General features: G+C 34.7%; 3 protein-coding genes across 21 annotated transcripts in view; 1 reads left to right on the forward strand and 2 right to left on the reverse strand.

Annotated features, from left to right (window-relative positions):
* The window catches only part of LOC127881542 (uncharacterized), a 533,182-nt gene that overhangs the window by 8,057 nt on the left and 497,416 nt on the right, over positions 1–27,709 (forward strand). Inside the window, exons 2-5 of one of the 19 annotated variants that reach the window (XM_052429519.1) lie at positions 1,236–1,371; positions 2,373–2,514; positions 3,127–3,297; positions 3,949–5,226. The exons of the other annotated variants lie outside the window; for them this stretch is intronic. Coding sequence (XP_052285479.1) covers positions 1,236–1,371; positions 2,373–2,514; positions 3,127–3,297; positions 3,949–4,666 — 1,167 coding nt within the window. The 3' untranslated portion in view covers positions 4,667–5,226. Of the gene's footprint in view, positions 1–1,235; positions 1,372–2,372; positions 2,515–3,126; positions 3,298–3,948; positions 5,227–27,709 lie in introns of those variants that run through there. 19 annotated transcript variants of the gene reach the window in all.
* LOC127881547 (uncharacterized) lies at positions 5,601–13,431 on the reverse strand. Its single transcript, XM_052429522.1, has 6 exons — positions 13,353–13,431; positions 12,097–12,171; positions 10,941–11,296; positions 9,874–10,128; positions 7,333–8,212; positions 5,601–6,703 (listed from the first exon to the last, which is right to left on the reverse strand). The coding sequence occupies exons 1-6, from the start codon at positions 13,411–13,413 to the stop codon at positions 6,342–6,344; spliced, it is 1,989 nt and encodes a 662-aa protein (XP_052285482.1). The 5' UTR covers positions 13,414–13,431; the 3' UTR covers positions 5,601–6,341.
* On the reverse strand, positions 13,422–27,507 carry LOC127881231 (uncharacterized; the record flags this gene model as incomplete). The annotated part of the gene is made up of 4 exons (XM_052428964.1): positions 27,088–27,507; positions 25,521–25,607; positions 16,860–17,324; positions 13,422–13,646 (listed from the first exon to the last, which is right to left on the reverse strand). Coding segments are annotated over exons 1-4 (1,140 nt in total), but the record flags the coding sequence as incomplete, so codon positions are not given.

A 27,709-nucleotide genomic window follows, 5' to 3' on the forward strand; every position in this document is an offset into this window, starting at 1 on the left:
GTGCTACAAGTCAAACATAAACAGGATTTTAGTTTGCTGTAGACCTCTCTCAGGGCCCTCGTTTTTCTGTTTTTGGGGCCGAAATTCGGCCCCATTCCCTTTTTAAAATAGTATACTGTGTTCCCCTATTTCAGCCAAATATTCCCCCCTCAAAAAAAGAAAAAAAAAAAAAAATTCCCATTTTTTTACTTTGATACCTATGATGCCAGCTGATATCATGCTTTTAACCTTCGATTAAATGTTTTTTTTGTAAATTACATTAAATTATAGCAATTTTAACCCTTAAAGCGCTGGAGCTGAATTTTAAAGGCCTTTGCAAACAGTTTGGATCCAGATGAGACGCCACAGAACGTGGCGTCTCATCTGGATCCAAACTGTTTGCTATTCTGATAGTATTCTTTGAAAAAAATCAAATAAAATGCTAATTTTAGAAATTCAGCAGACGACATTTTAGCAGACGACAAATTACCCAGCATGCAAAGGGTTAAGTGTTGAATGGTTGTTAAAAAGATCTTCTAAAATTCCCCTTTACGCCCAAAACAACGCAAAATTTCCCCCTCTAAGGGCCCCGGCCCCAGTCCCCCAAAGTGTAGCAAGGGCCCTGTCTCTATAAGTTATTCTGATAAAAGATGCTCACATTGAGCAATTTCTTCTTTTATCTCAATGGTTTCTACCCAACCAAATCAATGATTATGTCTTCATATTCTTATATAATCAAATTAATGTGTTGGGTGTCACCTATTTGAATTATGGACAGTTTTATCATTTGTTGAAGAGTAGATGAATTAATTGCAGCACATGACTTTCACTATTTCATAAAAAGAAGCAACATCTTAGGAAATGCTGGTTTGTTTATTATTTCAAATGCAAGAAGAATGAAACAAACAGAGAATTTCATTATCTTGAGTAAAATTGTTTTATGTTTGTTGTCTAAAACAAAAGCATTAGTATCTAGGGGGAAACAATTAAATATAATCTGATATTACAAATTTTCTCAGCTCATTGGATTCTATACAAAAAGATGTAACTTCATCATCAGAGTAGACTTAGATGAAAAAAACTGAGTAACATTTGAGTGGTAACACCACACACATAAAAAAGGGTGGGGGAAATCATTTCCACAGCCATTGTCAGTAATGAATATATGAACATTTTTATTTCAAGCAGATTCCACTGGAAACTCAGAAGTAGATATTACAATTTGAAGCTCACTGGCTCCTTTAACATATTTTCAGCTGAAAGGAGAAAGAGATGTGTGGCATACATCTCTTGTCATCTCTCCTTTGAAGGCATTGATGGCTGATCAGGTTGAATATCTGAAGAGTCACAACATTCCTGCTGCATCACTCTCCGATGAAACAGAAATTAAAGGTAAAACTGAAACATAAGTATCATTGAGAAGGGGGATAGGGCTAGCTTTGTATAAAACCCTAGATAGAATTGATGAAGCTCTGATAAGAACCAGTTGCACAATGAAATATTGTTTAATATGTCATGTTTTAGATAATGAATCTTCAGAAAAATATCCATGAGCTGGTTAAATTGAAACACATATCTGTCTGTGTGACATATGTTTGTAATACGAAAATAGTCTATCTGTTCCAAGCTTTTACTTATTAACCTTTCCATCCAAGCAACATAAACCACCCTACAGAAATTTAAAAAGAAGTGTGGCATATGAAAAAATGCTTATGAGCCCGTTGTCATTTGTATGTTTACTACCCAACCCCAATGTTTTTGCCATGTCTGTTTGCCTTTTGGTTGGTAGGTTTGCCTTTTGGTTGTTTTTTTTGTCAAACCTGCGTACCTTTTCCTGATAGCAACTTCACATGTAGCATGCATATGTATCTCATAGAGCAGCACATTTTTAGGGTTGACAGGTCAATGTCATCATTCATGGTTTCAAGGTCAGACATATAATATCATTTAAGGTATACCATACATTTTTAACCATATACTTCATATTTCTAATGCATATGTATCTCATAGAGGTACTAATTTTGATGGGTAAAGGGTACAGGTCTTCCTTCGAGGTCAACTGTCAAGTTTGTGTCCAACTTTAACATTAGCCATATCAATTCATTATTGACATGTCTGATAGTAACTTGATATTTTGTATGCATATGTATCTCATGGAGCTGGACATTTTTATGGGTGACAGGTCATGGTCATCCTTCAATGTCAAAGATCAATGGGGATTTAGTGTTTCTAACACACGTCTTTCTTTACAATCTTAAAATATTTCTTTTACAATCTTAAAATACTTTGTCACACAATTTTTGGACTGCAGATGCTTTAAGGTTGTCTGCTTCAGAAAATCAAAAGTTAATTTATTTTCTAACAGCTACAATAATTGGAACATTTTATTTCAGATATAAGAGGGGGAAGGGTCAGTGTTCTATTTGCCTCGCCAGAAGCAGCAACTTTAGCCAAATGGATGAAAATAATAAAGGAAGATTTGAAATCAAGAATCTGTGTTTTGGTGTTTGACGAAGCACATTGTATTTCAACATGGTAATTATTTTACAGTAAATTTTTAGCTCACCTGAATACATAAATTTCTCAAGTTGAGATATTGTGATACCAAGATGTCGGTTCGTCCATGCATGTGTTCAAAATTTAGCTTGTGCAGGTTATAGAGACTATATCTTTACACAAATAATCATAAAACTTTTATCAGAATGTGAGTCTTATGACAAGTTTGACCATTTCGAAAATGGTTTACCTCCGGTCCAAAAAAAGGTCATATGGTATTAAAAAGAAAATAGTGGCTACATTTTCTCATGCAGATGCTTTGACTATGAAAATCTAAAAGGATATTGTTTTGTAATGGATATAACCATTTGTGCTTTTGATAAGAATTCAATTGATGTGCTTGTGATTTTATTATTTAACTCTTTTCCAAACAACCTACTTGCAACTATGTAGAAGTAGGTATTTTACCACAATTCAATACACATTGCAATAGATGCCATTGTTTGATAGGATAGTTAAAGTTTTGAGAAAAGTAGTTATCACTCATTCTGAGTAAGTTAATCCACTATTTATCACAAGGCGTACCTACAACTTATTACAGCACTTGTTTGTTCAATGAATTATCCTTTATCTGTATTATGCCATTTTCAGGGGACTGGATTTCAGACCTGCCTACAGAGAAGTATCTGTAGTGCAAAGTATTATAGACAAACCAAACCTGGTTTTGACTGCCACAGCCACCAAAAGCATACAGAGAGACATTTACGAACACTTGGGTTTCAAAGTGGAGGAAACTAAAGTGGTTGCTGCTCTTCCTGATAGGTATAGTTTTACAAAGTTCTTGATATTTGGTCCACAGAATATACAGTATGCAGGAGTATACTATTTAACCTTTACTGCATATAAACAGGCTGTAAGCAACATGAAAATTACCAAAATCCTGTTTGACATACATTTAAGATAATGTGACCATTTGTTTTTCTGTATTACGAATTTTTAAGCAGATGAATTAAAACGTCAAATGATTTCTTTATTAATTGTTTTTCTCTTATGAAAATAAAGTTTAAAACAATGAATTTGCTGATCGCAAGGAAAACAGATTGTTGTCTCTAAGTTTAGAAGTATTTCTGCTTAAAAGTCTTCTTGGGAGTACTGTGTACTTTGTTTTCCCATCTTTTCAATTAGTTTAACCCGTTTAACCCATTACCAAACAGGAACAGGATTTAACAGGTTTGTAGCAGACGACTCTAGAAATAATTGTAATGAATGGAGAAATTGCTCATCATGAGCAATTTCTCCATTTATCACAATGATTTCTACCAAACCAAAGCAATTTTGTCATATTTCATGACAATGTTTATTGTCGTCTACAACCTCTTTCAATTTTGGAGTCCAAAATGTGTCATTTGGAAAAGGGTTAAACACAATAAGACATACTAAACTTCTTATATAAATTTTCTTTCTGATTTTCAGGCCAAACATATTTTTGGATATGAGAGCAAGTACCGACAAATATGAGAATGAACTTGCCTGGGTACTAAATCACCTGATCAGCGATGTCAAACAGAAAAAAATAATTTATGTAAGATCTATAAACATCTGTTACAACCTGTATTTATGGATTGTTTCAGAAATGAAACATCATTTTTTTGTGAATGACTCTCCTTCTTTACAAAACAGACGTGTTGAGATGTTCCATGCTAACACCGATAAGGACAGTAAAGATAGAATAATGGAACAATTTATTAAGGAAGATGGCAATATTCAGGTGCTTATTTCAACTGTTGCCTTTGGAATGGGCATCAACATTCCAGATGTCAGCATAGTGGTGCATTGGGGTTTGCCTGCAACATCACTAAGCTATTGGCAAGAGGTTGGTCGCTGTGCCAGAGATGGCAGAAAAGGCTATGCGGTTTGTTATGGCTTCAAGAGAAGTATTTCCAAATGTGAGGAAGAGGAAATGAAAGAATGTATTAAACTGGAAAATTGTTTAAGGTTTGCAGTTTTAGCACAGTTCCAACTTGATGGCATGCCAGAGCAATTTCTGCAGGCTTTAAAGATTACAACAGACTGTATCAATGGATGTCAACACTGCAGTTGTAGTAAATGCCAGTGCTGTACAGTCTGTTGTAGTCTCTGTACATGTGAAGGAAAAATAGATGACCCTCTGAATGCGTTCCTCATTTCTTAATCTTTATTATACAGCTCATTTAAAACAGACCAGCATTATTATATCATCTTTTTTAAAAGTGATCATGGCATCTTAAATTGATATTATTTTATAAATATTTTACCCTGATACAAAAGCCTTCAGATGCTTTATCTCCAGACCACATTTAAAAACATTCAGACAAAGTGATAATTGATTAAAGATTATCTCAATGTTTTCCAATTATATGTATTACTTTTTATTATTTACAAAAGACTTAAGAAGGCATTTGTCAGGTCAGGAAGATTAAACATTTATGAAATAATAATTTCAAGATGCCTCAATGGCACTTGAAAAAATTTGATCAATCTTTTTTCATCTGCTGTACAATTGCTGTTGAGTGAATACATTGAATGCATTTATCACTATCAATGCAAACTCCAATGCACAACTATGTTGACCACTTGCCATGCCAAGTTCCATAACTCTGACATGTATTTTGACAAATTGTCAATCATTTTATCTTTTAAAATTGAATTGTTAAGTTTTTGTATCATGGTATGATGCTCATGGTGAAGTATACTTTTTTGTAAAACCCAAATATATTGAAAAAATAAACGATATAAAATGCTGTTTCTCTCCTTTCATTTATTTAAAAAAAAATGTTGTTCACACAGTGCTGATAAAATATTTGATATTGCTTTGGTCTTTTAAGTCTTCCTCAAGAGATGTTATATCAAGAAACATACTTGTCACAAGTCCCTGCTGAAGGTGTTAAAAGAACAAGGGCATACTATCTATTATTTTGCTATAATCCCCAGAGGTAAAACAGGAGGATGAAAGCACTATCGATTAATTCTATAAGCACTGTTTGAATAACAAATTTCTCAATTCTATAACTTTCTGTTCTTGCATTCATTTATGATAAATCATTTGTTTGTTTTCAATGTTTCTTAATCAAAAATATTATATAATTAAGCGACATCTGTCACCTCTGAAAACATTTGCCAAACGTTGAATTTGCTCATGATAAGCAAAACTATTTTTTTTGACAGGTGGTTTTAACTTCAATCAATGAAATACGTCATATTTCATACCTCCATGACCAAAGAGAATTTACCACTCTATATTTATTTTCGGAACAGGAAAAATTGCTCAAGTAGAGCAATTTCTACATAGCCAGCCATGATATATACCCTTCCTAAGCAATTTCTTCTTATGATATCAACTTGAATTTTAATAATTGTAGTCTGCAACCTTCTTCAATTGGTGATTGTCCAAAATTTGATTTTTGGTAAAGAGTATGTCACTTTGCCAATCAACAAATTTAACATGCTTCCATAATCCATATTCAAGGAATGCTTTCAATGAATTGCTTTCTATACTAGATTCTAATTCTTTTTCTGAGCATTTCTAAATTCCCTAAACTCTTTACAAAACAACACTTTTTGGACTGTCCCAACGTGAAAGAGGTTGCATAGGACATATTAAGTGCAACATAATATGAAAATACTTCTTTGGTAGGGTAACAATATTTTGGGACAAGAAGAAATTGCTCATCTTGAGCTATTTCTCCTTATCACAAAATGATTTCTACAAGAAAACCATTAAATCTCGTAATTGTTTGGTAAAGGGTTATATAACTTCCACTTCACATAACTTATTTAGTGTTTAATTCCAATAAATGCAATGCCAGACCAGATTGTTCACAGTTTATTTAGTTCCTTTGCATTTGAAGAGTTATGTCCCTTTTCATTGACATTTCTTTGCGCAATCTCACCAATCTGGCTTTGAAAGGTTTTGGTTGTGTTTTGGGGTACAAGTTTAATGTTATATCTGGGAAACTTGGGTGATTTCTTCCAGGAAGAGTTGAAAAGACCTTCTCATCTTTCATCATCACTACAAACTCTTTGATGTCACTGTCCCTGTGTATATCACTCTTGGATTGGACACCACTTTTGCGACCTCCAGAGACCTGCTTTTCATATACTTGTCGTATCAATTTTCCAATACCTACCATTTGGCTGTGTCTGGCAATTGTATCTTGTGTCAATTGGCCAGCTGCATCTTTGACACTCTCTAAAATACATATTAAATTAATCAATAATGGAATATGCCACCATGCTCTAGCTAAGGAGAGTATTTCCATGGCTTACTTTCATGTTTATGATTTAAACCTGATGTTGTGGGTACTCATTATAATTGTTTTGACAACAACAACAAAACAGTACCAATAACATAGGATTTAGTAAAGAATGACAGGATACTGATTAGAAAACTGCCACTTATGTACACCCTTTATGCTGGTCAAATCATTTTTTCAGCGATTTTTTTTTAAAGAGAACTTGATGTCTGCATCAAACTTCTATCAGTGTTGCTTGTTAACCAAGAAATATAGATCAAGAAATGTTTATTGTTTGATCATGAAAGTCATCTAGCTAGGTAAAGGTCAAGAATGATTTACTGGTTGAACATTTTGTTCCTAGGCCTGTTATGTGTAAGTATTTAGTCTATGAAGAAATGTAGTACTTCAAAGAGAATACTTTAGATTCAGTATCAATCTGGCCCAGTCTGCTATTGCTAGGAAAATTCTGAAATTGCCGACATTTTTAACAACTTAAATACTTTTCCCAGAACAGAAAAATCTGATTTGCAAATACGATTCTCAAAAGATCACATATACTTCAGACGAAAGGCATCATATATACCTTTATATTGCTTGTTGTAATGCTCCATTTGTAAGTCCATTTCCATATTCTTCCCCAGTCCTCCATTTGGATTCACCGTTCTGTTCCAAATTAGTGTCTGCTGTAGGCGTGGTGAAACTGCTCCATTAAAAGCAGAAAGAAGTTGATGGCAAACCAAGAAGTATTTCGGGTGATGATTCTCGTAGAAGCCTAACAAGTCGAATTTCCAGTGGCGGATGATTCTGCTCCCATCATTTTCGCGAATAGCATCTCTTTTAATTTTTTGATTCAATCCATGCCACAGGACTTTTATTGCGTAGTTCCTTTTGTTGTCCTGTAAACTACCAGCCACGGTTTTTCTTCTTTTTTTTGAACTTGGTTTAGAGTTCCTACACTCGTCGGTACACCACCATTTCCCTTCTGGTACATCTGTCTCTTCCATGTCCAGACATTCAAGGTGAAACCAAATACCATTCGGACAGGCCTTATTGTCACAAAAAACCATTGTAAGGCCTGGTTTTTCTGTCCGGCATACACAGTACTCTGAAGGACATTCATCACTGTCTTCCCCATTTGAGAAGACAATTTTCTTTACTGTTGGCTGGCTGGACAAGAAAACCATGTCAACAATTTTCCCAGCTATTTTGTTGAGGAAATGGACCTCTTCTTCTGTCTTTGATGGGAAATCCTGTGGTTTTTCTTCAATATCTGATGTAGACATGAAATGCATGGCTGCCAAAACCAAATAACCATTGGTGCAGAAGTCCAGGAATTCTTCGCTGTGGTTGAATGACTCCTTGATGTTTGTGGTAACACCCCTGTGGTTGAAGTAGTTTTTGAGCTGATAGAGTGTCCCCTTTTCTCTTCCACTGGATCCGGAATAGAGCTCATCATAAATATCCTACAATTTAAAATATAAATGTCAAAACATCGTCACATATGGGAACCAGGTCTCTAGGATCAAGCTCAAGCATAGGTCAAAAGTTACACATTATGATTTATTATGCCTTATGATCTCTTCCGGCTAACTTCATACTACAAAATGTGTTTGCTCAAGATGACATTAATGCTTGTCAATTAGATTTTTTTTATATCTGATGACCAGTTTTGAAGCTGAAGATTTTTAAAGATTACCTTAAAAAATCAGCTTTTGTCATGGCAATCAGAGTTCTTGATATAATTTAATTATTTTAAGGAACTTAAATAGGACCATGCAAGGAACATTAGGGTGAAGTTTGGCTAGAATAGGCCCAGAACTTTAGAAGATGTTTAAGAAAAAGTGAGCAGATGCATGCACACAATCACAATGGACCATTACATAAGCCCTCCTCGCCTTTGGCCAGCGGAGCTAAAAAATCAAATATATTTTGTCAACAGTATGCCACAATCTCACAAAACCAAAGTAGTATAAGAGAAATTAATGTGTTCACATTCTATTAAAATGTTAATGGTTTAAAAAAACTTGTGTTCTTTACATAGTTCTCTTCTCAAAGCTTTCAATTGAACAAACAGATAAACCTGCTTTTTGACCAAAGGTGGTCCATTTTTAAACTTGTCAGATAATTCATCAAGACAAACATTCTCATCAATTTGATGATTTGACTGAAAATGTAGTCTCTAAAAGCAGACTTTATTTTCCTTCAATTAATATATGAGTCAAGTGACCTAATTTTTAGCCTACAGTAATTTGAATTTGTTCTGGATAGCATTTTCGACCCATACCATGACATAGCATTGAGTCCATAATGAGCCCTTTGTGCTCAGGTGAGCTAAAACCTTTAAAGGGGCCTTTTCACAGATTTTGGCATTTTTTTAACTTATTCATTAAATGCTTTATATTGATAAATGTAAACATTGGATCGTAAAAGCTCCAGTAAAAAATCAAGAAAAAAATATAAAAAAAAGGAAAAGAACATTGCCCGGGGCAGGTTTCGAACCAGTGACCCCTGGAGTCCTGCCAGAGTCCTGAAGTAAAAACGCTTTAGCCTACTGAGCTATTCCGCCGAGTACACAGTCTTGACGTATTTTATACCTTATATAAGCAATCTTCGTAGTTTCACAAAATTTAACGACAAAAACAGAACTCTCCAAATTATTCAATCGTTTCGCGTTGCAACGCTTTATAATTTTTAGGTTTTAAAATCGTCAAAAGATGCATATAATGGCTATATAAGAGCATGGTTAATGTTCAGTATTACTGTTTCCTCACAAATATCATAATTAAAACGAAAAATTGCGACTCTGAAACAACTTTTTTCAATTTTGTCAATTTACCAAAGCGTGAAAAGATCCCTTTAATCAATCATGTCAACAATTTTGACTGCACACACTTAACTTTGAATTCTGTTTAGCTTTGAAACTTTGAACTCTGTTAAGCTTTGAATGCATGAAAGTTTTCCATAACAATCATTGACTTCAATATCACAGGAAAGAATATTGGCCGACGAGGGATAGAACCTGACACCCCTGTATTGAATGCTACCAAGTCTTGAGCTCTGCTCAAAAGGATGAATGGTGCTGAACAATGAACATTTTTAATCACAAGTAGGGCTGTATGCTTACTTGAAGTAAGAGACATCTTTTGTGCCATTCTTGAATATTCATGGTCAATCCCTGCAACTGTTGCCACTGAGAATTTGCGTTGATACGCGCACACTGTGCATTATTTCCCCTTTCGACACTTAGTCCATCTGCATGCAGGATAACTGTCATCGGATCTCCATTTGGTGTCACAGGAACATATTTATGGTATTCATCCATGATGTCTATGGTATCAGACACCTGACTTTCATCTTTGTCAAGTACACCAAGAGGCACCTGAAATGAGTATTCATTCTACTTAAAACATATCACAAACAAATAATGAAACAAAATATCTGCATACAGTGTTGTCACGGATCAGTCTGTGTAGTTTGCACAGACTGAAGGGAGACATTTACACAATGTCATGATATTCTGTTTCTAAAAGGTCTTCTCTATAATTGAAAACAGATTTGCAGACCTAACAAGCACTTTTAGGCTGACATTTTAGGCAACTACATGTACACCATATAATAACAAGAGAACATCAGAAGGGGTCAAATATATGCGCTTGTACACAACTTCATATCATGGTTATCATTCGTGTATGTTTTTAATAGAATGTTCTATGTTTGGGTTTTGCAATTAAATATATTGAATAGCAAAGAAGATCCAGCAAACACAGAAGTTGCTAACAGATGGACAGGCAGACAGATGAACGCCATACTATAATAAAACTATTCAGGCACATAAAAAACAGCTACCAAACATTAGGAATAATCATTCAATTTTATTCCACTCAATTTAAATTAATTCACATTTTCCTTTTGTTAAATATCTAGAAATTTTTACATTAAATTAGAATTTTCAGTTGAAAACTTGTTAACCTTTGGGTTTGATCTATTTCTACCATCATTTTCAGGGCAAAAGTATTTCATTTACTTCCCACGTGCATTTTCCAAACATCATGTTTTCCTGTATTTATTCTGCAGTGGTATGCACTTGTTGCTTTCTTTGCAAGTGACTTGTAACTCATGAGTGCTATATAAATTGGGAAATGGTGGATGGCATAAAATTAAAAGTTAAAACCAAGGATAAAAAATACTTACAAGATTGCTTTTCGAAGATGACTCTTTCGAGTATCTGTGTTGCATGTGCCAGTTGATGTCCTCTGACAAGCGCTTAAAAGCCGGGATATGGTCGCATAGTACCCTGATCACAACAATCGTCATTTCAAACCGGAGATCAACCTCGTCCATTTCCGAAGGGAGATACCTTTCAAGGGGAATTTTGAGAATGTCCTGTGGTGTTGGCCAGGCATCTGATAAATGTGTTGTTGGTATCCTGTCACGCGCTGCATACGCTTGGACCATGTTAAATATCTTGTTTCTTTTATCTCGTGTCTGGTGTCTAACTGTGGTTTTTTGGTTGACATTGTCAAAGCACAATGAAAATCCAAATCTACCTAAAATATGTAAATGCACATTTTTTACCACTTGAGTTATTATTTACCTCTTGGGTGCCTGCAGATGAAGAAAACAATTGCTCATAATTGGCAATTTCCACTTTTGTCATTCACAACAAGATCAAAAGATTTATAAGAACAGCACATCTAAAATGCTTTGTGTAATTTAATATAGCTTGTCAAATGTTGAGTTATCTGCTGCAAATTGTTACAGGGACAAATCACTAAAGACTTCACACAAATGTTTTGTAAATGGTCTGAATCATAAAAACACACCTCAACAGCACAAGTTATGACTTTGTTGAATGATTATTTTGGTTAAATTACAAAACAATATTTAACTTACAACATCAATAAGAACTAATTGAAATCCATAAATGAACCAAGATGTGATTGTGAAACCTCTATGTCCATTTACCACTTTGACCTTCTGTTCAATCTTGACCTGTCATTTGCATATGAAGTTGCTATCTGCAATGGCTAAAAATTATGGTAAATGTAAAAGTTGGACGCAAACTTCGATTTGACCTTGAAGGATGACACTGACCTGTCCCACCTCAACATTTACATCTTTATGAGATACATGTGCATGCCAAATATGAAATTGCTATCTGCAATGGCTCAAAATGTATAGCCAATGTAAAAGTTAAAGGCAAGCCAAGGGGAAAAACAGACAGAGCAAAAACAAAAATAATCCCCCCCCCCACACACACACACTGTTGCTGGTGCCTGATGGCTTTAGCACTTCTTACAAATAAGGGGGTTAAAAAAATGATTTAATTGTTATGAAATTTCATTACCTTCATGTTCAATTTTGCTCGTTTTTGTTGTGCTTTCATCTGTTTCTTGTTGTTGTGACAGAGAACTTCTGTTGTCTGTTGAATGTAAATAAAGATCAAGTTAAGTGATTATAGTATGTGCATTTCCAAGAGAAGCTGCATATAATCAGTCTAGTTCTGGATCAAATTATGAAGCTAAATAGTCATGGAAACGTGTACATGTCTGTTTCAGGAAGCTTTATCTAGGTATTTTATCAGACAGTATGGAAGTAAAATGCAGACAGGTACTGCACAAATCCGAATTGACGAGAAACAGTCACGAGATTTGCTATTATGATTACAATTTGAATATGATTGTCACCATTGATAGGAATACATACATATAATGCCAAATATAAAGACTAACAAGAGCACCGCAGAGCGGAACAATATACGCCCGAAAATTGATAGTCAATATATAAAATTGATAGTCAATGGCAAGTTTCTCTGGGGTTACACATAGACAGACGCTGGATGGACAAACACCTCATAACATAATAAGACCCCTCGGGCGTATAAAATGAAGAGACTTTCTAATTTTCTTAACAAGTTAACAATCAAATATTGCAACAGAGTATTTACACATATTACTAGCAAGATCTTATGTCATGACTTGGCATGTTGGCTTAACCCATTACCTGACAATAAAGAGATTTTAAGATTTTGGAAAAGGTGACTCTAGAAATTGTGTGAAATGAAAGGTTGTTCAACTTGAGCATCTTATCCCACAATGGATACAACCCAACCAAAACAATATCTTGACATTCTATTACAATATCAATTGCCTTAAGCTCCTTTTAATTTGGGACAGTACAATATGTAACAAACTTTGCCGTTTGGTAAAGTGTTAATTGAAGTAAATGAATAAAGATTTTTATTGAACACTTGAGAGGTTTTGCCAGTTAAGCTTAATATATCAACCCTTTGTCAAACACGTAATTTAAAACTGTTACTCAATATGAACTATCTTTAACATATAAATACAGCTTTTGATTTCCAAAACAGCAGTGACAAAGCGAGATATTGCTCATAAAGAGCCAATACTCAATTTGTCACAGTGATTTATAGAATATTATATAACAATAGTGCAAGAATGGGCCTTAATGGCTCAACTGAAAAAACTTGACTTCTATTTTTATTACCATTGTTGTTCAAAGTTATACATGTATCTACAATTAAGCATTCAATTAATATCTGATCTGCTGTTAAACATCAAGATTGTCTATATATAATACTACCGTGGTCAGATTCTTGTGGCGAGTCAGATGGTTGTGGTGACAGCTGAGTAGACACATGCATTTTAGTTGATCAAGAATGGATTCTATGGATGGTAACGAATCTGAATCGTCCCCTCCTGTTGCATATGGGATGGTGTCAGAAGCAGATGTTTCTGATGGAAGCAACAGATAATCTGTAACTGTTCTCTTCCACTCAAAAACTGCACAGTCATACTCTTTCCGCACCCTGTCTAGTGAATGCCTGGTTCCCTTAATTCCAGTTGCCAGACCTAGATGCTCGAATCTGCTGAACATCTGTAAATAATAATTATTACTATAATATAACTTGACACATTACTAAAGGACACATTTTGGAATGTCCCAAATTGAAAGAGGTTGCAGGCGACAAATAAGATTGAAATGGATTGTGGTGAAATTGATTTTGTAGGGTAGAAATTATTGTGATAAAGGGGGAAATTGCCCATCTTGAGCACTTTGGCCTTATATCATAATGATTTATAGCGTCGTCTGCAACAAACCCGTAAAATCCTGTTACTGTTTGGTAATGGGTTAATACTGAAACTACTCTTAGGCCCAACTTTTTAATAAGTGGCATTCTCTTTACAATTCTACATTATAAACAAGAGGCCCTTAATCAACCTTAAGCAATCCAATGGTTTTAGAGATGATTTTTATACGCCCGTCTATGACGGGACGTATTATGGTATACCCCGCGTCCGTCTGTCCGTCCGTCCGTCTGTCCGTCCGTATGTCTGTTAATGTCGTACGCTACGTCAAATATCCTTTGACAGATTTTCTTCAAATTTTAACACAATCTTAATATTGATAAACCCTGATCCCCTTTCGTTTTTGACGGAATTCTGAATTGTCGTTCCAGAGTTATGGGACTTTGTTCGTCAAAATTTCGTGATTTCATTGAATGTCCTACTGTAGCTATATAAAAATGTTAAAGTTGTTATAACTTTGGTATGCTTGGACCTAGAGTCTTGAAACTTGACATGAAGGTTGGCCAGAACTAGTAAGTAACCACTGGACATTTCAAGGTCATTCATTTGAAGGTCAAGGTCACTGTGACCTTGAATGTAAAAATGTTAAAGTTCTTATTTCATGTTATAACTTTGGTATGCTTGTACCTAGAGTCTTCAAACTTGAAATAAAGATTGGCCAGTACTAGAAGATGACCACTGGTCATTTCAATGTCATTCATTTGAAGGTCAAGGTCACTGTGACCTTAAATGTTAAAATGTTAAAATTGTTATAACTTTGGTATGCTTGGACATAGAGTCTTCAAACTTGACATGAAGGTTTGCAAGCACACTTAGATGACCACTGGTCATTTCAAGGTCATTCATTCTAAGGTCAAGGTCACACAAGGTCACTGTGACCTTAAATGTTAAAATGTTAAAATTGTTATAACTTTGGTATGCTTGGACATAGAGTCTTCAAACTTGACATGAAGGTTTGCAAGCACACTTAGATGACCACTGGTCATTTCAAGGTCATTCATTCTAAGGTCAAGGTCACTGTGACCTTAAATGTTATTGTTGTTCATGTATCCTACCGTAGCTCAAATATCCCCCGATGGATTTTTTATACGCCCGTCTATGACGGGACGTATTATGGTATACCCCGCGTCCGTCTGTCCGTCCGTCCGTCCGTCCGTCCGTCCGTCCGTCTGTTAATGTCGTACGCTACGTCAAATATCCTTTGACAGATTTTCTTCAAATTTTAACACAATCTTAATATTGATAAACCCTGATCCCCTTTCGTTTTTGACGGAATTCTGAATTGTCGTTCCAGAGTTATGGGACTTTGTTCGTCAAAATTTCGTGATTTCATTGAATGTCCTACTGTAGCTCAAATATCCTTCGATGGATTTTTTTCAAATTTCAACACAATCTTAATATTGATAAACCCTGATCCCCTTTCGTTTTTGACGGAATTCTGAATTGTCGTTCCAGAGTTATGGGACTTTGTTCGTCAAAATTTCGTGATTTCCATGCTCATGTACTTATAAAATAAACCATGTATTCAAATACAAATAAACTGAAGTAAAAAAATGATTCAAAGGGTTATTTATTACCTTACTACTTCATTGGCGAACGACGGGCGTATCATGCGCTCATGGCGCAGCTTTTATTAAAAGTTGCACTATTTAAAGAAGATTTTTAAAAAGTTGCAGTATTTACAATAAAATGAGAACAAGCCCTGTCCTTAGTTGCAATATTTCCTATCGGATCAAACTCATCAAAGAATCTGAAGGTGTTCTTCCCAAATATAATTTTTGCCAAATATCGATGAAATCTAATAAATGGTCATAGAGATCATTTTTACACATTTTAAATCAGAATGAAGGTCTGAAACCATATACTCCCAACGTTACATTTGAGGGAATGAAAAGGCTTAAACAGCCAAGATTTATTTGTGAAAACGCTGTATCCTCTTTACTTCTTTGAACTTCAATTTGACCTATATCTGAAAGATGACCTTGATCTGTCACCCATCAAAATCCGAACAGATACATGGATGCCAAATATGAAGTTGCTATCTGCATTAGGGCCAATGTTACAGTTTGATGCAAACAAGCAAGACAATGTCTCCCAATTGGGTGGGGAGACGCATATATAACTATCTCAGCATGTGCATTCTGCATAATATAAATACTAATTATAAATAATTGAAATGTAATAAGAGTGCTTGTAAGGAGAACAAGATGCATGTATGAAAGCTGTATGCCCCCCTTTCTGCTTTGACCTTCAATTTGACCTTGAAGGATGACCTGGATCTTTCATCACTCAAAATGTGAAGCTCCGTGAGATACACATGCATGCCAAATATAAAGTTGCTATCTTCAATATTGCAAAAGTTATGAGCAAACTTTAACCAAGGTTAAAGTTTTGGGACACACATACAATGACAGACAGGCCAAAAACAATAAACCCCCAATCATTTCATTCCGGGGCATAAACATATCTAGTGACAAAATATCAAAATGCAGACAACAGTTAAAACTGTAAAAGAATATGAAGAAATTGCTTTGTAAGGGTAGAGATCATGATGGAAAATTGAGATTTTGAGCAATTTCTCTTTTCATAACACTAATTTCAAAAGTGATATGCAACAAACTCGTAAAGACATATTATTGTTAGTTAATAGGTAAAATTTGGCCTTAGCCAAAGGTGATATAAAAGGGCATTTTAGTCTATAGAACCAATTGTTTAAAAAGCATTCTGCAGATGAATGTTTAGTGTATAGAGAAAAAAAAATTGAAGCTTCAATATATTTGTGTGTATATACATCTATAACTGACAACTGAAGAAACCATTGTGGCACATAATTAAGTAGCTCAAAACGAGCACATTCTCATTTGGTCATAATGGCAAGTTCAATTACAGTATGAGAACTTTATAATTGTTGTATGCTGATATTTTCAATTCTTATCAATTACAAAATTCACATTGGAGTATGGATTAAAGCAAATATTTAAAAAGCAAGCTTGGTTCTTACCTCTCTCTTGCAGCCTGCAAGCCACATCTGTATTGAATTCAGTTCCTGGAGATCATACATTATACGTGGCTTCCTTTGATACAGTATGATTGCCAGGAGGGTCCCTATGGTTGGTTTGGCAGATGTAGATGGATTTGATGCCAGTCCAAGATAATTACTACTGTTTTTTGTTGTAGTTGCACCAATTAACACGTTCGTCAGCATTGGGCATTCTTTCACCCCTTCCTGGTACCTTGTTTCCCAGGAAAAGTTTTTCATCTCCTCCAAGGATTTACCTCCCTTGAATATTGATTGTGCATTTTGACATAGTCTGGATACTTCCTTTCGCACAGTTTGTTGGATCATGCTGTTCACGGCATTCTTAAATCCTACACGTGCTGCCATCAATGCAGAAAGCCCACTGCTGTACTGACGACGGCGAATGTAGCCAAGGGCCTTTTGGACATCTGCTTCGATTCGGGTCAACTAGGGGAAAAAAAGAACATTGACCTTTGGTTTGATGACTTAGACGAAAAGCATCTAAAATGAAGTGTTTGGATCTAAAACAAATGTATTAATTTCCCTAACAGGAACTGTATATTGAAACAGTGTAATCAAATAACATGAGGGCAATGATGGCCCTGTATCGCTCCACTACTGAAAATAAGGCTGAAACAAATATACTCGGCATGTCCAAATACTAAAATGTAGGCCCTATTTAAGCACATGTTCACTATTGTGACCCCCTGGGCTGGGTCAAATTAAACCCAGGGGCATTATTTTCAAAAACTTTGTAGACGACTACTATATCTAATTACATACAAAGTGTGGTAGCCCTAGGTCCTAGAGTAATGAACAAGATAGTTTAAAGTTTTCACAAAATAAGCAAGATATATGGGTATATAATGTTCAGTTTTGTGACCCCCGGTTAGGGGTCAAATTTTACCCAAAGAGCATAATTTGAACAAACTTGGTAGAGGTCTGAAAGATGTTACTGCATACCAAATTTTGTAGCTCTAGGCCCAATGTTTATGGACAAGAAGATGTTTTCACATAATAGGCCTTATATAAGCATGTTCAATTTTGTGACCCCTGGGACAGGGTCAAATTTGATCCCTGGGGTATAATTTGAAGAAATGTGTTACAGGACTATAAGTTGTCACTATATACCAAATATAATAGCACAAGGCCCAATGGTTATGGACAAAAAAAATAAAAGTTTCAACAAAATAGGCCTTATATAAGCCAATGTTCAATTTTGTGACCCTAGGGGCAGGGTCAAATTTGACCCCAGTGATATAACAAATTTGGAAGAGGACTATTAGATGTCACTACATACTAATTTTGGTAGCCCTAGGCCCATTGGTTATGGATAAGATGATTTTTAAAGTTTTCACATAATAGGCCAAATATAAGCATGTTCAATTTTGTGATCCCTGGGGCAGGGTCAAATTTGATCCCTGGGGCACAATTTTAAGAAATTGGGTAGAGAACTATAAGTTGTCACCACATACCAAATTTGATAGCCCTAGGCTCAATGGTTATTGACAATAACATTTTTAAAGTTTTCACAAAATAGGCCTTATATAAGCAAATTTTCAATTTTGTGACCCCCGGGACAGGGTCCTATTTAACCCCAGGGGCATAATTTGAAGAAATTTGAAAGAGGTTCACCCAAGGAACATTCCTGAGAAATTTCATCAGAATTTGACCAGTAGTTTAGGAGAACAAGATGTTTGAAGGAAAAGTTAATGCATGCACGGACGCACACATGACAGACACATGACCATGACATAAGCCCCGCTGGCCTTTGGCACGTGGAGCTAAAAATTGCTTAATCTGAAAAGATTACATTTTCCACACAAGGTTTTAGCCCTTTCAGTCCTAGCCTGTTTACCATTAAGCAAACCACAAATATTTCACATTTACAAATACAACAAGATGTCTTTGTGAAACACTTTGGCCCCAGTAGGTATTTGACCTTCAATTTGTTGTTTGACCTTGAAGAATGACTTTGACATTTCACCACTCAAAATGTGCAGCTCCATGAAAACAATATACCCCTGATCATTCGATCTGGGGGCATAAAAAGTATGCAGGCGACAATTAAGTTTGCAAAATAATTTAAAGCTTTGTAGTACATATAGGTAGTGTAGAAAGCATTGTGATAAAAAAAAAAGTGCTCAAATTATATTTTTCTTGTTAGATCAGAGTCTTCCGGAACAAACTCGTAAAAGCCAGGAATTATACTTACAGTTTAAAGGTCAATTGGCAAAAATAAGGAAATTTGTTTTAATCTGCATTTCATATCACATAAACTCCTTCAAAAAATACTTACAAAATGAGGAATTTCTCACTTTGAAACTATTAATTTCAAATTGTGTCAGTTACAAGGAAGCAAAAAGTCACCTAAATGCATGAAAGAGTTAGAAGTTTCTAGCTTCATATATATCTATCAAGGAAATAGTACATGACATAACTTTGCTACCCTGTATGCAATTTATTAAATTTAATTTTAATGGATTTCTATATATGATAAGTCTGTCATAACAAATATTCTAACTGTGTAATATGGTAACTATTTATCAACCCTATTTATCATCCTGCAGTGTTTCATTTACATTTTCCAAGCAATAGGTCCCTTTTCCCCTTCATTTATAAATCGATGAGTCCAAAAGGGTGAAAATGAAATATTTTAACCCTTAAAGCGCTGGAGCTGAATTTTAAAGGCCTTTGCAAACAGTTTGGATCCAGATGAGACGCCACAGAACGTGGCGTCTCATCAGGATCCAAACTGTTTGCTTTTCTGATAGTATTCTTTGAAAAAAATCGAAGAAAATGCTAATTTTAGAAATTCAGCAGAAGACATTTTAGCAGACGACAAATTTCCCAGCATGCAATGGGTTAAAATTGCAATGATTCCAAGTTTATAATTATATGACTCTGGATGCTCTCTAAAACTAACACTGCATGACGGCAATAACCCTTTATAACTCCTCTACAAGATACAATTATTTACTAGGAGAGGGACTTGATATGCTGATAGCTTTTGTCCCAATCCATTTTTTAATCATAATTAATAAATCTCAAATTACTGAGCATGTCTGCTAAAAATATAATAAATGTATGTACAAACATTGTTTTCAATCACTTAGTTGTTAGATCACAACAATTGGATGCTGTGAGACAATGCCCCAAGTTAATTAAAACTTTGAGCATACTCAATGCAAAACAAACTCAGACATTCTTGGGTCTTTTTTGTCTCCATTCAATGTGGTTTGTGATAGACAGACTGAACACAGACTTTTTTTAACAAAATAAGTACCGTATTTTACCATGCATAGCGCGCAGTTTTTTACCTTCAAATTTCAAAATAAAAATTCAGTGCGCGTAATACATTGACACAACGCTTTCCTGGTTGCTAAATTGCAAAAAATCCATTTCGTAATCGTAAATCTTCACAATTGCCGCCATTTTTTTTATTGTAGAAAACTACACCCTATAATGTTATAGACTGAAGGGGCCGTTGTCGAAACAACAAAAAGCGGGAAAGGGTAGACATGAACGGGGTAGTAACAGTTTTGACAAAAATTAAAAGATGAAAAAATGTCATTGTTGGTGTTTTCACACTTCTTCATTGATTGTTCATTAAAAAAAATCGAGGTATATCAATCCCCGCGTCGTCGCGGTATTGTTTGTTTAAGATTTTGTTGTCATGAAAACTCGTTGATTTACAACGCAAAACGTCTTATTTGAACTGACGCTAATTATTTCAATCATATTTCTCAACTTCGCTTTTGCTTTATTTTGATAATTTAATCCAAATTTTACTGTTAGCAATTCCGAAAATTTGCACTCTATGTGAATTGACAGTTTGACGTCATCAAAGGAAAGCCGCTTCCTGTCTGAAGCAATAAAGCGACAAGTTTCTCGCCGACAAAATTGGCTTCCTTTGTCTAGCAATCAACATGCCGAACTAATCATGTGTTTGTTCCTCAATGGCAATCGTCCAATTAAATAATAGCACGTGCAAAGCTCCGCCTTCGAACCTTTTGCAGAGAACGGAGGTGGAGTTAAACGGTTAATTGAGCAAGTGTTATACGTTAGTTGAGTTCCGATTTGCCGAAATTTCTCGGCCCTAAGCATTGAAACGACAGATACATTTATCAATGATTTTCCGATCTCTGCATTAATATGCTACCTTGCGAGTATACTACGTAGGTTACAAACCAACAATAGAGATATAGACTCATTTTAGTTTCTTTCAATAGAGACAAACAAATGATATTTGGCTAATGGCTTTACGCCGATAACACCAACTGTATGGAATTGAGCGTTCGGGTGTATTGTTTGTCTCACTATAAATACCGATCAACTAGACGCAGTGACGGCGCGAAATACCGGGTCAAACTGGATTAAATCGGGAGCATCTCTTAATGGGGAAATATTTATGTCGATGAAAAATATTAGATTAAATGATTGCGCAATATAAGAATGGCGGCCATTTTCGGCCCAATTTTCAGGTTTTTGATCTTGAATTATTTTTTTTCTCCATTTTGGCTTTAAAAAATCACATGCGCGTTATACATGGGAGCGCGCTATACATGGTAAAATACGGTAGGTGTAAAGTTGAAACCAATCAAAAGCAGAAATGCTTGGGGTTGGTTTGACTTTAGCATGATCAATGTTTTATAACCTCTGGGCAAGTATAGATCAGGCCTTTTTTGGGCCAATTTTAAAGCCATTATTTGGTTTATATTCCCTATGGCAAAAAGTATCTTTTTTTTTACCAAATTGAAGATTAAAATTCCCAATTGATGGTTAGAAAAAAAAAGTATTGAAATAACAACAGGTTTACTTCTAATTATTAGCCCTAGATTAACCCATTTATGCCTAGTGTTATCTTCTGACCTTAACAGTTAGATGAGTCAATTTTCTATTAATGGGACTTCTGGGGTTTTTTTTCCTATTTTTATAATTTTTCTTCAGGGTTGGCACGAAAAACCCGCCCCCGGGAAAACCCGTTTTTTCCCGCCCCGGGCAATACTCTGAAAGTGGGGCAATACTGGGCAATACTATTTTGTATTCATTAAACATGCAGTTGTAATTGTTTTTTATCATCCCTAATTCTCTGCTAGCCTCTATTGTAAAGAAAAATCCCCAAATAGAATCTCTAGGTTTCATGTTTGTGCAGATTACAAAAGAATTACAATAACAGTCATTAAACTTTAAATTCAGAATTGATAATGAGTGATCATTGAAGAATTTTTTTTTTAAATTGAAACACAATTAACAGGAATCTGTCACTTACTGTAGCAATCAAAGCATGTTTTCACAGTTAATGGGAGGGCCCTAATTGGCACTTATCTGTGTACCTTTTATGGCCCCTAATAAACAGTTAGAGGGCCTTTGTCTGGCCCTAATAGGCCCAATGTTTATCTAAGCGGCCCAGTGTTATTGTTAGTTGAACAAACTGTGTGAGTGTCATAAATGATGACATAAAACTGTGTCAATAATTTAAAACACTAAATTGGGGCACAAGTCTTAATGCAACATGAGATCAACAAAATTATTTGAATGATAACAAAAAGATAGATTACATGTATAATCCATCATAAGTCTACCCATTTCCCTTTACCTTCATAAAAACCATTCTGTTACATATCATATCATATTTTTAGAAAAATAATGTAAGTGAGTTCATGAAATGTAAATCAGATAAAACACAGATACCAAGTTATACCCAGTATTGTCCATAAAGACCAAGACCATTAAATTGACTTTCATTAATGTAAAAATAAGAAAGTATTATTAGGATTTCAAACTTTCCACATGATGTAGTTGGTTAAAATGTAACAAATAGTTTCTAATTATTAATAATTAATGGATATGTTTGTATACAGACTAATAATTATATAAGTTATATAATTGTGTAATATCTTTATCACCCAGTTAAGCCCATCCAAACCATCCAAAACAAACACAAAATGAATTGCACCTTTTTGCAGAAAAAAAGTAATTATTAATTTGCATCCACATGAAGTAGAAGGGATCCAGACATAAGCCCCCCAGGACAAAACCCCCCCAATGAAAAAATGAACATTTGGACAATTGCCCCCCAGTAGAAATGACAGGTAGGATATAAGCCCCCCAGTGCTTATTTTGCATCTGGACATTTGCCCCCCAGTGCTTATTTTAGAAGTGGACATTTGCCCCCTAGTGCCTAATTTTCAATGACATTACTCGATTGAGCAGATAATCATGTCCAATTATCACCACCTGATTACTCAAAACCTTTGAGATGATAATCCATTTATCCAATAACCACCACTGAAAGGCTTAAATAATGGAAGGGATAAATAAGGCGACACTGGATTTGATCTCTTCTCTGACTTTCATAACTTCTATGGCTAAGTGGTCAGCATCGTTACTGTGTGTTGTGGATGATGTGACCATAGTAACCTGAATATATAAAAACAATAATTTAATATTGTAACTAATGATAATAGAAATGAAACATTTAATTTATTATATATATAATTATTTTGTGACGTTTTGTATATCTGTTTGGAATTAATTATGTAAATTAATTGATATTTTGAATGTTGGTAAAGCTTACAAATACTACATTTACCTTTACTTCAAATAATTAAATTTGTGAAGTTATGCAATACTGTCTGGAATTAATTTTGCAAATCGCTATTTTAAAAGTTATGATAGCAAAGATAACAAATAGCATTTTAATATTATACTTACATCAAGATTAGTTGTCAAGGTTCCTTTACATGAAGCGCTTCTGCGCTTGGAACATTCCCAATGTATTGATTCTTTACGAGACTTCTTTTTGGTGTAAGAGTACCCATCCTTCAGTAATTTCTCAGACCCTTTATTACTCTTAATAATTTCCATGATGAAATGTATCATTTGAAATGTGATAGTTTCGTTATATACTAAGTTTTAGTTAATTGTCACTCAAACAATGTAACTACAAAAATAATTGCCTTTAAATGTTTTTATATGTGTTCACTTTAATTATCATTATTTGTACTAAGTTATGATAATTATTATTGATAATCCTTTTGATTGATATAATAAAGAAGCTATTAATTTTCATTAACAAGTATATGATCAAAGCCACATGTCACACCTTTAACAAGCTGATAATCCTTTTGATTGATTAATTAAAGAACAATTCTTTAAGATGTTTGTTTTACCTAAGATTAGGAAATTCAAGTGAGTTTCCGGACCTTTTTTATTTCAAATTATAATGATCCAAGTTTCTATGATTATATATTTGTGAGATATGAAATAATAATGAATCCAAAGACAGAGATATACTAGTTTAATGGAAACAACATATGATATTAGCACTGGGGGGCAAATGTCCTCTTCTAAAATAAGCACTGGGGGGCAAATGTCCAGATGCAAAATGAGCACTGGGGGGCTTATATCCTACCTGTCATTTCTACTGGGGGGCAATTGTCCAAATGTTCATTTTTTCATTGGGGGGGTATTGTCCTGGGGGGCTTATGTCCTACAATCGAAGTAGAAGTTAACAGTGTAAATAATAGAATAGAATTGCTAAAATTAATAGTTATTTTCTGTATGTACTAAATCATTATTAGGCATAAATGGGTTAATATAGCAGTACAGTATGTTTACAATCAGTAAGAATTATTGAATATACCCTCATTTAAACTTAAAATCATCAACATTTAAGTAAACCCTTTCTTCCCAATTTTGTCCAAAATTACACTTAAAATTCCCATTCCCAGGGGTATGGGTCATATTCCCAAAATGACATAAAAAAGCCCTGTAGACAGTGCTCCAGATAACATGCGTAAAGGCGTAAAAACGAATTAAATTTCGTAAATAACGATTTAGATCTAAAATCTTTGCGTAAAGTTACGCATTGAAAAAATAAAACACAAAATCGAAATCTTCAAACGTGCGTAAAACTTCCAGTAGCAAATTATGCATGGTAAACATTTCATCCCGGCTCTGGTTCGTCTAGGCACTCAATTAAAGCTTCAACTTTAAATCAACGTCACTCAAGCGTTTGCTGTGAGGAAGAGCCACTCTTAAGAACGGTCGAAAGGCCAAACGGTCTCGATTCTTTTCTCCTAGATTTGCAGGCGAGTCAATACTGTTTATTGTACCTTTTTAATTACACTTATCGTAATTTTTATACAAAAGTAATATACTGTATACCTATTCAAAATGCCATTAAAATTAAATGTTAAATATAGTTTTTGATATGACTTTAACGACGACCAGAAGGCCACTTTGACCTATATAAAGCCGAAGTGTGAGTGACCGTTTTACAGAAAAAATCTAAATGGCCGACTGAAGCGTTGTATTGAAGCGTGGAAGGCAAAAAAGCCATTTCAGTGTCAAAAGTCCTCGCTGCATGCATTTTTTCAATTAGATTCAAATACACAAAGCATGGTTTTGTCAATAATTGATGGACTTATAAGCTCTTGCGTAAATGACTGCGAATCTAAAGCACTCAAAATTATTTGGTAATATATTGTTAAGAATTAATTTTATAAATAGGGGGTAAAATAAGAATTAATTTTTAAAACAGGGAGTAAATAAGAATTTGACAAAAATTTTATCTGGAGCTTTGCCTGTAGAAAGCAACAAAGTTTAATCTATTGTATAAAGATAAGCATTACTTACCGGTACTGATTTGGGTTTGGTTTTTGTTGAAAAAGTTTGTGTTGGTTGAACAGTGTGGCTTGCTGGGTCAGTAGATGAAGTTGTTGGCTACAAAATACAAATAGAGTCTTAACAAGTTTCACGAAAAGCTGTCTGTAAATGTCTGCAGAAGAGTCCTGAAAAATGTTTGAATGTAAAATAAAAATGAATTACTTAAAATGAGCTAATTATCATAACTGCACATTGTTTATCTGGATCAAACCAATTACGTCAATTATACTTGATTTAATTATTTAATCCCTTATACAATTTATTGATTCAACTTTGAAATACTGTATTTCTATTCTATTAACTTTCAGATAGCAATTAGGATCTGCTGTTTCAATACAACATTAAGCTTCGTAGTGTAATACAGAAAATATCCTCATCAATATCAATTTCTTCTTTCGTCAATTGGTTTTAAAGGTCATGTGCTGCAACACACAAAAATGTGTCTGCTAGAAAAAAAGAGTTAAAAAAAATGTAACAAAAACCAGAAAAACCATTCTAACATAATTCAATACGTCAGTGCAACACTAACCCAAGTGCTCTTGAATTCAACAGAACTTGGGTTATTGTCAATATGAGCACTTTCTCCTTTTATCACAATGATTTCTACCCTACCCAACCAATTTCTATTCTTTTTTTAATTTGTAATGGAAAATTAAGAAATTGGTTGGGTAGGAAAGAAATCATTGTGATAAAAGGAGAATTTTCCATTACAAATTTATTTGTCATCTTCAAATTAATTTTTTTTTTTTTTTTTGAGTGCTTTCAAATAGCCTATCAACTAGTCAAACATATTCTAATCAACATTGGTTGGATAACTGATTATGAATTCATTATTTCTGTACATCTATCAAATGAATGATTCACGAAACAAGTTATCCTGCAAGTTTGTCACATCAGTTATCATTGCAATTTAAACAACAGCAACACATATTGTGTGCGAATGCTTTGCTGTGGGTGCAGGTCAAAGTGACCTTAACCTTTGGCCTAGTGACCCTAAATGGGCATGGCATGTAGAAGAAATGAAGGTGCAGATACATATCAAGTAACACAGTTGTAGGTGGAAGAACTTTGATTTTAAAGGCAATGTTCAAATGTGTGACAAATTATTAAGATTTTAGCATTATGTGGACGACGAGCTGGCTATGACAACATCTCGGGTTTCCTCCGATAACAGCCAAGCTAATAAAACAGATAAGTGATAATTAATCCATTTGGGTACCAACTATCACATACATCTAAAATACATGTCCAATCCATTATTATAAATAAAAGAAGGGTGAACGTCTCAGGGCTACATAGGGCAACAGTTCAAGGGGGAAATGACCTGATACTGTCTCAAATCATCACAATTATCTTTAACTAGATTTGAATAATTCTTCTCCAAATACATTGCATTGAAAACAATTTGACAAAATCTATCAGCAAAATCTTCTTAAAATGCTTTATATTCTCTGGCAGAATGAGCTATCTATATGAGAAATGGGGTTAAACGTTTCATAAATGCCCTACACATACAGTACAATCAAAGTGAGTTTACCTTTTGTGGAGAAGCAGTTCTTAGTCTTTTTATCTTCCTTGGAGTAAGTACCGGACTCCGTAATTTCTTGGCGAGATAGGTGGTACCCCCTGTCGCTCCTTTTAATCGTTCCAGTGCTTCCTGCTTCGCAACTGAAGATTTGGCCATGGACACAAGCATCCACGAACATGATTCACAGAGGAAGCGTTGATTTTTTGAATCGGGTGTTATTGTCACAGTAAATTCTTCTTCGATTATGTCTTTTAACGTCTTGTCGATCTTTTTAAGTTTTGCACTTGCTCCCAAACTTCTCCGACCGTAAGATTTCTTCTGTTTTGAAAATTCCTTCCCGCAATTGCAACATTTTGTTAGATCTAAATCCATTTTCAATAAATATTTTCTCAAACGTCGGCCATCTTGTAAAAAGCTCTGTTCCGGCGTTTAAAGTGATTACTCTGGTACATGCAAAAAAGGCGGGGTACCATCGCGGGCTTTTTCTTTGTTATGTAAAATCGTAGTAGGATTACCTTATATGGCATAGCTCCTCCTACATTTCTTTTTCAAATCTCGCGAGATCACGCGGTAACTGTCATGGCCGAAATTTGATCGAGTTTTTATTGGGAAATCTAATTTTCGATAAAAG

The sequence above is a fragment of the Dreissena polymorpha genome, chromosome 5, assembly GCF_020536995.1.
Source record: "Dreissena polymorpha isolate Duluth1 chromosome 5, UMN_Dpol_1.0, whole genome shotgun sequence".
NCBI lineage: Eukaryota > Metazoa > Mollusca > Bivalvia > Myida > Dreissenidae > Dreissena > Dreissena polymorpha.

Bases quoted from the DNA above. Each gene is read 5' to 3' on its own strand.
- LOC127881547 (XM_052429522.1), bottom strand. From the start codon at position 13,413: ATGCATGTGTCTACTCAGCTGTCACCACAACCATCTGACTCGCCACAA. The intron at 11,297-12,096 runs GTAATGAAATTT...TACATATTTTAG, and splicing joins GAGCAAAATTGAACATGAAG to GTAGATTTGGATTTTCATTG. The intron at 10,129-10,940 runs GTAAGTATTTTT...TACTCATTTCAG, and splicing joins CATCTTCGAAAAGCAATCTT to GTGCCTCTTGGTGTACTTGA.